The sequence below is a fragment of the Dendrobium catenatum genome, unplaced genomic scaffold, assembly GCF_001605985.2.
Source record: "Dendrobium catenatum unplaced genomic scaffold, ASM160598v2 fragScaff_scaffold_659, whole genome shotgun sequence".
Taxonomy (NCBI): domain Eukaryota; kingdom Viridiplantae; phylum Streptophyta; class Magnoliopsida; order Asparagales; family Orchidaceae; genus Dendrobium; species Dendrobium catenatum.
In genome coordinates, this window is record NW_021319121.1 from 1,615,535 (window position 1) to 1,628,080 (window position 12,546).

Consider the following 12,546-nt stretch of genomic DNA (forward strand, 5'->3'; position numbering starts at 1 on the left):
TGAGTGTTTGTGATAAGTTGGATAAAATTTTCAATAAATTATTATGGGGCTCTAATTCTTCTTCCAAAAAAATGCACTGGTCTCAATGGGGTTGGTTCATTAATAGTCTTTTTGGATGTGATCCCCCAAAGCTTAAATGATTGCATTAGTGATATTCCCATCAATGGGGTTAATAATGACCAAATTATGTTTAAGTTCTCTAACAATGGTAATTTTAGTTTCCTTAAGTATTGACATTATTTTAGAAATAAGAAGGATTCTTCTGAGATCATTGAGAAAATTTGGCACTCTTTTATCCCTTTTAAGGTTTCTCTGTTTACTTGGAGATTGCTCAAATGGTATAGTATGTTCCTGTTGACACTAGGCTTCAAAATAAAGGTATTTAACTTGGCGTCTAAATGTCAATGTTGTTATAGTAGTGAAACTATTGCTCATGTTTTTTTGCATGGAACTGTGATTGCCAAAGTTTGGATGGCTCTTGATTATGGTTTGCATGATTGTACTAATCTTAATGTCTTTGTGAAATCAAATGGGAGGCAGAACCAACTATATATTCAATGGGGAATTCATAATGTTTCTTCTTAATTTTGGCAAATTGATTGGACTGATCGAGTGTTGATCCATTGACTCTCCCCTCAATACTAATTCTACGTCCTCATTGAGTTTTCAGATTCATTATATTACTGATGGTTGTTGGTCCATTAATAGTCTTTTGGAAGTGATCCCCCAAAGCTTAAATGGTTGCATTAGTGATATTCCCATCAATGGGGTTAATAATCACAAAATTATGTTTAAGTTATCTAACAATGGTAATTTTAGTTTCCTTAAGTCTTGGCATTATTTTAGAAATAAGAAGGATTCTTCTAAGATCATTAAGAAAATTTGGAACTCTTTTATCCCTTTTAAGGTTTCTCTGTTTACTTGGAGATTGCTCAAATGGTATGTTCCTGTTGACACTATACTTCAAAATAAATGTATTTAACTTGGCATCTAAATGTCAATGCTATTATAGTAGTGAAACTATTGCTCATGTTTTTTTTGCATGGAACTGTGGTTGCCAAAGTTTAGATGGTTCTTGATTATGGTTTGCATATTAGTACTAATCTTAATGTTAGTAATGCTTTTTTTCTTTTCTTAATGGCTGGTTTCAAAACAAGGCTAACTACCCGATTCACTAAGAATCATTCCTCTTACTATTTTTTGGATCCTTTGGGAGGAAAGAAATAATAGCAAGTACAACAAAATCAGCATGTGCCATAAAAGGATTATTGCTACTTTATCTACCAAAATTCACAGCTTTTTAAGACTAACATTTTAAAGGTTAAGCATTTTGGTGGTATGCTAGATTGGATTTCTTTTTTTAATATCAATTGACACAATTCTATTATTATTTCTCCTCCTAGGATTTAATTTAAGCTGAGTATCCATGGTACTTTGTTTCAATCTATTTGTGATGCCAATGATCAGAATGGTAATCTCATTTATGCATTTGGATCTTCTGATCATACTCCTGATGTGTTAAATGCTTATATTTGTCTACTTTATTGACGGGGTTAAATATTAGTTACTCTATGAATATACTTTCTTTATGAATTGAAGTTTATTCAAGGTCTTTAATTTCTATCATGGAGAGGAATAACTGCTTGAACTCTAATTTTTTTTTTTATGTTTTAAAGAAAATTAAGGTGTTATTATGCAATTTTGTTTACAAATTTATACATATTCAGAAATATGGTAATGGTTGCGCTGTGTGGCTTGCTAAGGAAGGCTACTACTTACACTCAACTCAATGTTCTGCATGTCTTAAGAGGTAGCATTCTCTTAGCTGCTATCGGTTTCCCCTATGTCTATTAATTGCTTCTTCCCCTTGTACGTGCATGTTGCTCTTAATTTCTTTGACCGTATTTCTATCTTTTTTTAGCTTTTTATTTGTAATGCAGCCTACTGATTATGTATGCTAGCAGGTTCTACATATTGTTTGGTTGGGGCGTCCCTGGTTATACTTCAGTTGAATTGGTTTAACAAATCTGTCAACCAATTCATTCGAATCGATCAAATGCACATCCTCATGCGCAATATGAATTGGCCAGTTAAATTAAATTACTTTTGTTGCGTCCTGGAATATTCGCTCATTTGTATTAATTAAGTGAGTGATATGGGGAATTAATCCATGACGATTGTTGAGCGAAAATCGTTAATCAAGCTCATAATGAATCAAGCTAATTTTGTGATGCCGTATCAACTTTTAATAGTTCTTATAAAAAAATAATCATTTGTATTAATTAAGTGAGTGATATGGAGAGTTAATCCATGACGATTGTTGAGCGAAAATCGTTAATCAAGCTCATAATGAAGCGAAATGAATCAGTATATCTGTAGAATAACTTAGGCGCATATCAAAATAAACTATTGAAAACATTATCAAAGGAATGTTTTCGATGGCTGAAATATTAAAAATCATTTGAGACAAAAGCTTTACGTTATCAGCATTTACTAAGTCAAAATCAATAAGTTTTTCCAAACATTTGGACAGCAAAAAGAAGTTTGAAGTCGAGCAACGAGGAAGGGGAGAAACAGAATTTTCTATGAACTTCGCTTCAGTTTTTGCGTCAACCGAACCTAAGTAGAACCTTAATTCAGGTATGAATTCGGAGAAATTGTTCAGAATATAAAAAAAGGAATCAAAAGAAAGTAGGAGTACAATGCATTGACTGGCTAGGTGAGCTAAAAAGTAACCAGAAAAAATCAGCCCTTTTCACATTATTTATTTGCAGCAGTTTCAAAACCCGTCTTTTGCACCGGTTTTAACTTTAAAATTGCATTGGTTTTAACTTATGCAATTTGCACCAGTTTAAACCGCTAGTAAAGCCCGCCAGTGACTCTTATGATAGCCGAATCCCTAATTCCCCTCTTCTATCTATCGTTATGTGCTCGTGCAATTGATGGGGAGCGAACCGCCAAACAAGCTTGTTAATGGGTTTTAATATACCCCCCTCAAGATCGAAGATGGATACTTTAATAACAACTAAGAGTGAAAAGCTGAGATGCATGAATGATTGAATAGCATAAGTTTGACGAAGCCATTATTCATGACTTGGCGTCAAATAAAGTGGCATCCAATTTCGATGTGCTTGGTTCGGTCATAAAACGTCGGATTGCTGCTATGTAAATGGTGACTTGGCTGTCATAAACTGTAAGTGTAGGAGAATGTTGTCAAATGTTGAAATGCCATGATAATTAAGTCATGAGTTTGCTGATAGTTTTGAATTCAGCACCTGCGGCAGAAGCTGAATTATGTAACAGAAAACTTCAGCATTGACAGCATTGTACAAGCAGAGTATAGAGGAAAGAAAACATAGGAGAAGTAGAGTAGTGAAGTATAATATCTTATGATGTATTTTCTCTCTATCTCAAATACAAGACAGACATTAACTATATTTATACGAGAAAGCTAAACTTCAGGAAATAAAACTGCATGTAAGCATCCGATCGAGGGAGCATATATATTAAATGAGTTGGTTAATTAGAAATCAATGGTGTAGACGAGCTGATCTGCAACTGCAGCAAAGAGCCTGTGGTAGTGGAGTACATTGATCTTCAGTCTTCTGAAGTCAAAGTGGTTTCACATCGTCTCTCCCTTTTATGGTCTTGAAATTTGCAATAACTATCGCTACGGAAAAATACGAGATTACCGTCGGAGCTTCCGACAGATAAATATACGTCGGTAATTACGGGTTTTTCTGTAGTACTGTATAGTATGGCCCATTAAAACTCTCATGGAATTCATTTTGACTGCAAAATCTACTCCCTCAATATGTTTGGTAGCAAGCAACTATTAATGGTGCACTGCTATTCTTCTAAAATGATTAGCAAAAACACTATGTTGATAGGTAGGATGGGATCCATAATGAGAATTTTGCGCAATATATATTATTATTGATGACTTTTTTAAAATATTATGCAAGTTGTCGATTTTGTCAAAATAAAAATATATATGAAGAAAGGTAGGTTAAAAAATACTAAGTATTTTTACTTTTAGGATAACTGCTCAAACTCAACCCATAATAATTCATGAATTTTTTTCCAACCAATAGTCTGATAAGTTCAAGTGCCAACATCAACATTATCAAGCCTTTATCCAGCTATATGGGGTCGGCTACATGAATCTTTTTTTTTCATTGTGTCTTTTGAAGAGTCAAATTCTCATCTAAATTTAGTAAAAAAGATCATTTTTAATATTTTCTAGCCAAGTCTGTTTAGGTTCACCTCTAACTTTCTTAACATATGCTAACTATAATACATCTACTCCCCTAACTGGGTCATTAAAAAAGTCGACATTTTATTGCCCAATATTATATTTCAGCCACTAGTTTTATCACTATTAAAATTAAACTCTATGTATTTGATTTTAGATCTACTCAAATAAAAATCTTTTAACTATAAAGCCAACCTCCATAATTCAAGCTTTCAACTCCCTCCGTAGTCTTATTAATAAGAAGAATATCATCAGCAAAAAGTATACACTATTGTACATATATCCTCTTGTAAATGCCAAGTAAGAACATCCACTAAAACAAAAAAAATATGGACTTAAAGGTAATTCTTGGTAAGTTCGAGTCTATTTAGCAAAATTTTATCTAAATCTTTTGAAAGAATTTTGGGAGGAGTATATAATATATTAATAATTAATTTTTTTATTGTAGATTTTATTTAAAATAATTTTAAGAATATAAAAATCTTTAATGAATATAGGATATATTCACATATTTTTTTCTAAAATATAAAGCATAAAAATTTTCAGATTTTTTTATAATACAAAATTACAATTAGTTCATTTTTATTTTAATATAAAAATATGAAGATATCATGATATTTTTTCCCCTATTAGCAAGTGTTTAATACAGAAGTTTTAATAGGCCCAGTCTAAACATTAAATGCATGCCCACCACGGCCCACGGATTTTAAATAGCCCACTGTGATAAATTCTTTTAAATAGAAATTAATTATTGGAAGTTTTTTAGATGCTTGAAGATCGATAGGTATATATGTTTCATTATGGCTATTTCGTAGGATGAAAAAGGAATGAAAATTATTTGTTTTAAAAATTTGTTGTTAAGTTTGTTGAAAATAAATGCAATGCAAAATTTCAAAAAGTTTTTTTTTTCTCTTTTTTCACTCCTTAGAGTTCTTTTTTATGTATTCTACCCACACAATTTTGATCAAATTTCTTTCTCATCGTAAGCCAACTACATTGTCGCCGCTCAAAACCGCCACAGACCAGTGATCACCGCTCACCATAAACTAATCATCAACCAACACCTCCAGATGCTACCACCGCCGATGATCACTAATTGTAGGTGACCTCAACCGCAGCCCGCTGCCACCACTGTTGGAGGTTTCCTTTGCATTTGGATCACTCTGCCACCGCTCGCAACCAACAACCACCGATCCACGGCCACCATCATCATTATATTTTACGTTGCAACTATTTAACTTCAAATCAAATAAAAATAATATTCTCAAATATTTCTTTTGCATTCATTCAAATAACTACAAACATCTTACATACATTCCTATCTTTAACCTTATATTTTTTTACTCTACTTTTCCTCTTCAACAAATTAAACAACGACTATATGAAACTATAGAGCCCAAGGCTATTAGCCTATTTCTGAAGAGTAAAAGAAATATACGATTTTGCCCTAAAAATATCTAAGCTTGTTTGTCAAATCAGATAGTAAAATCTACTAATAAATGCAAACAATAAAGTAATAATAAAAAAAAAATCAGATAGTGAAATCTGATTCAAAGAATGTATGATGAAATGGAATTCTCGTGTACTGTCAAGATACCAAACAGAGGGATTTCCGCTTTATTGACTCATTCAAGTCAATCAAAAGCTTATTTTTTTTCTTTCACATGCAATAGTATCAAAGGCAGATTTTTTATTCTATTGACTCATTCCAAGCAAATCAAAAGCGCTTTTTTCCTTTCCTTTCAATTCCTTCAGTTAGGGCTGTCAATTCGTGTCAGGCGAGACAGCGCCATTCGCCAGTGACGCGATTGGGAGTTGGGACTGCGACACAACACGTCGAGTTGATTCGCAGGCAGGGAGGGCACGCCGGGCAATAGAAACGGGCAAACTCATTTCCGGGTCATTTTCGGATTTCCGGGTCAACCCGAACACGACCCGTAACGCAAATCGAGTCAGTTCTTTGAACCCAAACCTGACCCGTTTGCTAACCGGGTCGACCCGAACCCAAATTTTTCCGGGTCAGATTCGGGTCGTGTTTCGGGTCGTGTCAAAAATTGACAGCCCTACCTTCAGTGGTTTTTCTGCTCTTTCTTAAAATAACTTCTCAGTCCAATTTTTTTTTTTGGACTAAAAAGTAATTTCTAAAAAGATAATAAAAAAAATTGTCTAAAAAAAAATTAAGAAACCTATATATATTTTTAGTATTTTTTAGCATGCTTTATAAATATAATCTTAATTATATTTTTTGCGTGTTAGAAAATTTGAGCTTGTCAAATATATGTTTCATGTCTTAGCGGTGTACAAAGATTATACCCGAACATATAAAAATAGCAAGACTAGAAAAACTTTTTACATGAAAAACCTGGAAAGGGGGAAAAATCACGGGGCCTAGCACAATTGTGAAATCCACAATGTAATAAATGATACAAAGATCTTCCATTCTCTTCACTATTAATGAAGAGGAATAGTACAAAGATACAAAGATCTTCCATTCTCTTCACTATTAATAAAGAGGAATAGTACAAAGATCAAATATTTATACCTAATAACAAGGCTTAATCATCATAGGATTAATTTTAGAAAGTAAGTATTCACAGTCGGACAAATGTAACCAATATTAAGGTCAAAAGTTGATAATATTTTGAGATGATGGTGGTAGTAACTGGTGATTGTTAGTAGCAATAGCTGGTGGTTGTTGGTCACGGCATTGCTGGAAAATGCTAAAGAGGAAAAGAAGCCGCGGGTGAAACAGAAATGATAGTATTTAAATCACTTGAAGACTCAAACAGAACAACCTTGTTAACATCATATGATTCTATGTTACGCCTAACAAGAACATTACCTAGACAATGTCCATCACTCACATTTAGATTAGTTTCAGAAACAACATTATCATTAGACAATATATCATATATGTAGTTGAAGTACCTCACAATCTTCAAAATAAATAAATAAATACATAAAAAAGAAAAGTACCTCACAATCTTCAAAATTTTTCATGATTAAGCTTCTTAATGAGAGCAATTCAATGTGCATACTACTCAATTCTAAGTTTCATTAAGGTATTTAAATTAATGCTGAGTGAATGATTTATGATTAAAGAAATTCATAGCGATTATCCGATAAAGTGTTTTGAATTTTTGATTAAATTTATAAAAATGTCACAAAAAAATTATGCCTTGGTCTTCATTGTCCTAAGATGAACAATATTATAATTATTTTAATTTTATTTTTGGTCACTTAGCATGTTAATTAATTAGCTAACATTACCTTTGCCATTTTTATTATTTGATTCAAAGAAAATATGCAATTGTATCAAAGAGCCAATGAAAATTAAATTCTACATAGTTACATATTTTGTATAATTTAGATTAAGGACTTTGAAGTTGTTTTTGATCAAGGTGCCTTTATTATTATGTCTGCTTTAAAAAATGGTAGAGTTCACTAAATAACTTATTAGAGGAGGGAAATAAGAATATTCAAAATACAAAGAAACAAATATGTCCCCATATGAATAGTCGCATAAATTTCATTTGAAGATAAAAAAGAAATAATATGAAATTACTTTGTTGAATTTATTTTTAATATTGACTAAATAATTAATCTTTATCTTATTTTTTCCATAATCTATATCTATGATATATTACAATTATAAAGAATCAATAGGATGCATAAAAATAGCTCTTTGTCGTTTTAGAATGCTAGATAGAGATAGAAAATATTACACTAACTTATCTAAAGTAACTAACAAAATTATTTTATTTAATTTTAACTATATTTCTTTTAATTTAGATACAAGCTTGTGAACTTTTTGCTGAAGACGAGGTTACACTAGATAATGAAAATTTAGAGGCAAAAACGAAGATGTTCATAATGATCATGGATTCTAAACATCTTAGACAAGTGCAAACTCAGGCTTCGTTTGGAACGACTTTCTTACCGCTTCTTAAAGTAGCTTTTTAGTATAAATTTTTTTAATTTTTATACTAAAAAATAACTTTAAGGACTAGTAAGAAAGCTGTCTCAAACAAAACCTCATGAGTTTGACGTCATGTCAATCTAATATTTTTCTCATAACACCACTGATTCATATAGCACCAACGATAATAACTTTAGTTGAGTTACAAGACTCGAAGAATATGTGACTTCATTATGTAAATAAATGTGATGAATTGCTATTTTATCTATCTATTTACTTAAAATTGTGTGGTCATGTGGTACAATGCTTTAATCGGTGGTACATAACTTTGTTAGTGCGAAATTTAAGATAGTGTGAATGGTGAACAATTTCTAGTGAATGTAACTGTGTTTAGATTTTATTCCTCCTCCTTTATGTACTTCTATCCCCACAAGAGGGATAGAGGTTCCACCATGATGGCCTCACCCCCACCCTCGCAAAGAAAAAAAAAAGAAGTTGGAAACAAGCTGAGCAAGAGCTTATTCATGTTTGAGTTTATTCCATTATTTATTTGGGACATTGATAAACTCTTATACACATCGTATATATAAGATTTAAACTTAGGATCTCTTGGTTAATAGTCAAAGCTCCCAACAATTAAATAGACCAAGTCGTTGAGCTGCATTTTGAGCTCATTTATTAGTAGCTTGTTCGAGCTAGATTCAAGTACTATTAGAGCATTTTTGTTTTTGTTCAAGATTGATTCTCTTAAAATAGATGATGTTTAAGCTTGATTGTATTCGATTCATTAGTGCTTAATGAGCTTTAAATGAGTTGCAAGTATGATATAATAAAAGAATCTTATCGAGTCAATTAACAAACAATTATATCAAGTCTTATTGAACCCATTAACGAACATACTTATCAAGTTGTACATGAGCTTTGTATAGAAAATTAATCAATTTTCTCAACGAGTTTGTTTCACGAGCTATTTGTCAAATATTAATGGAGCTTCTTATCGAATATGTTTACAAGTTTTAATCTATACGAACAATTATTTAAACTTGTTTGATTAGTTAAACAAATGATTATGGTTGGGTTGCAATCAAGCCGAGCAATGAGCAACTTGTCAAACTCTCGGTTGGTTTGCATCCCAAACTTTATAAGGAGGAAAAAGAACTATATAATTATTTTTCATTTTTAAATTTTTATATTAGTACTAATTTTTCATTAAATTATAGTTAATCATATTTTAAATTTCATTCAACCCTTTATAATTCTTATTTTTATATAAAAATAAATTATAATCTTAAACATGAATGAAGAAAATTAAAAGAATATTTAAAAAATCTAATTTGTGCCATGTCTTTTTTTTTGGACTCTTTTTAGTATGAATTCTTTCTTATCCCATTTTTTTTCCAGTTTTTTCGCTTTTCTTAGGGTTTCTCCAGACAACAATAAAATCACTAATCGGAGGAGGGTGAACAGTGCGACGCCAATATTGATGTCTGCGTTGCACTGTTTACCTACGCGATTTTTCTTTCTCAACCGGATTTGCCGAAGAAACCCGCAAAAGAGGAGAAAAATGCTGTTCGATTGGAGATGAATCAGTTCGACCCGACCCCGACCCGCTGACCCAAATTGACACCCCTACTCATAGGATGAATACGACAAGCATGAATCTCTTTTTTTTATTCCATGTACTTTGCATTGGATGATGCTGCATGTCTGAATTGGACTCCAAACGCATCTAGACACCACACGTAATAATTTTTTCTTAATGTTAATGAATTAAAATCAATTCAAAATTATTTAAGTAGAGATCAGAATGATCAAAATAATTTTTTTATTAATGTCATATCTATAATAATTTGATTAAAATTTGATTGTATATATTTTAATTTTAGTCATTAGGTATCTTATTAATTTTAATCTTAATCTAATTCAAATTAAAAATAAATCAAAGTTTCAAAGATAATTTTTAAGTTGAACTTATATGTGCATCATAGCCCTGCATTGGATACCCATATTCACACCCATCCACGTACCCATCCATCCATCCATCCATACCCAATGTGTATGGATATGAGTACGCCTATAACCTCATAGGCAGGTATGGGTGAAAATATTCAACATTGGAGGATAAACCGATTGATTTACATTGCTAATCACTGTATGCTTTATATTACCGCAAATCTCTCTACGTAGTGCGCAACATTGAACCATGTTATAACCACAACAAATTCTGATATGCAACTTGAAAGTTTGTAGTCAAAACAAAGAGCAACAAACCTCAAGGCCATCAATCCGCGGCGGACTTCGTTCAAAAAGCATGAGGACAATATCCCATAACTCATCATGAGTAAGCATGGGTGCGCTAAGCCCGCCTGGGCAGGTACCCAGCCAGAATCTTGTGTAGGGCTTTGATGTGCATGTAGAGAGGATAGTTCATTTAAATTATTACAAAAGTGCCACTAGTAAATCCATAAAGTAATTGACCGACCTCCATCGGAACCCCCGGGCAATCTACGGTCTCTCATCCGTTCCCCTCCGCGGAACAAGTGTTCAACGGTCAAATTTTCAAACTGGAAACCATCGAAAGTAAGCGATGTGTTACGCGGAACTCATCCTTCAAATACCTCTCCCCTCCTTCACTTCAACAAATTAACAATACCATATACCAATATTCTTTCAGCTTCCCCTCTCTCTCTCTCTCTCTCTCTCTCTCTCTCTCTCTCTCTCTCTCTCTCTCTCTAAGATGCCTCTTAGATTCTGCAGACTAGCCCCAAAACTCACTTCCCGGCGACCCACCACCACCACTACAACCTCTACTTCCCCCTCCGACGTCCCGATCCCCAACCATTTTCGTTGCCCAATCTCCTTAGACCTAATGAAAGACCCCGTCACCCTCCCCACCGGAATCACGTACGATCGCCGAAGCATTGAGACCTGGCTCGAAGCAGGCAACCTCACGTGTCCCCTCACCAACCAACTCCTCCCACTCCCCCTCGTCGCCGACGGCGGCCTCATCCCTAACCACACCATCCGCCGCATGATCCAAGAATGGTGTGTTGCCCACCGCTCCCACGGCATCGAGCGAATCCCCACACCCAAAACTCCCATCACCTCTATACAAGTTGCGGAGACGCTTTCTGAGATATCGGCGGCTTTGCTGAGAGGGGATGGTCCCCGATGTTCTGACCTTGTGGCCAAACTCAAAACTTGGTCAAATGAGAGCGAAAGAAACCGACGGTGCATTTCGTCAAACGGAGCCGCCGCACGGGTGGTTTCAGAGGTTTTTAAGGAATTCCCTTCCGAACAGGGTCTGTCGGTACTTGCCGGCATGCTTCCGCTTAGCGAGGAGGCGAGGAAGCTATTGTCTTCGACTGAATCTCTTAACTCCATTGTTTCTGTGATGAGGAATGGTAATCTGTCAGGTAGGCTTCATGCCGTTTTGATGGTGAAAGAAATTGCTGCAGCCGATACAGAACAAGCTGCTCAAATTGCCGCAACTGATGGCTTAATCGAGTCAATTGTGAGGCTTGTCAAGGAGCCATTTTCGCCACAGGCAACCAAGGCGTCGCTCGTCGCGGCCTATTACTTGGTCTCCTCAGACGAGAAAGTGGCTTCGAGGTTTGCAGAGATAGGATTTGTTACTGTTCTATTGGACATGCTTGTTGATGCTCAGAAGAACTTGTGTGAGAAAGGGCTGGTTGTGATCGATGGAGTCTTGAACTCGGAAATTGGGAGGGAAAAGGCATCAAGTCATGCCCTCACAGTGCCGTTGCTCGTGAAGAAGATGTTCAGGGTGTCGGATATCACGACGGAATTCGCGGTATCGGCGATTTGGAAGCTCTGTAAGAATCAGAAGAATAATGTTGGTAGAGAGAAGTGTCTGAAGGAGGCGATGCAGTTTGGAGCTTTTCAGAAGCTGCTGCTATTGCTGCAAGTTGGGTGCAGTGACAACACGAAGGAGAAGGCGAGTGAGTTACTGAGAATGTTGAATGGGCTCAAAGGTACAGAGGAATGCATTGAGACTTCTGATTTTAAACAGCTTAAGAGGTCATTTTAAGACTTCTCTCGAGGATTTAAATGTTTAGTTCAGATTGTATAGAAATATATTATTTTTTTGTTTCATATTCTTTCTAATAACAGTTGGGGATGCTTTTGTTGAATAACCATTGAATGCAGACTCATAATTAATTTCATTTTCATTATTTTTATGAACAAAATGAAAAGGAAATTTATAATGAAAACATGATTAAGAAGCATAATTATCTTAATTATTTTTTATTAGACATTTAATCATTTTGTTAATTGAAAAAATCATACAAGTTCAATTTAGATAATTAGGCATAAGATGAATCACAAATGAGAAAATCTTGAAATCCAA

The 12,546-nt window shown here is 34.1% G+C and overlaps 1 protein-coding gene across 1 annotated transcript; it reads left to right on the forward strand.

Annotated features, from left to right (window-relative positions):
- Nucleotides 1-10,866: 10,866 nt before the first annotated feature.
- On the forward strand, nucleotides 10,867-12,318 carry LOC110094730 (U-box domain-containing protein 21-like). Its single transcript, XM_020820028.2, has one exon. The coding sequence runs from the start codon at nucleotides 10,912-10,914 to the stop codon at nucleotides 12,223-12,225; it is 1,314 nt and encodes a 437-aa protein (XP_020675687.1). The 5' UTR covers nucleotides 10,867-10,911; the 3' UTR covers nucleotides 12,226-12,318.
- Nucleotides 12,319-12,546: the final 228 nt, after the last annotated feature.

Bases quoted from the DNA above. Each gene is read 5' to 3' on its own strand.
- LOC110094730 (XM_020820028.2), top strand. From the start codon at position 10,912: ATGCCTCTTAGATTCTGCAGACTAGCCCCAAAACTCACTTCCCGGCGA.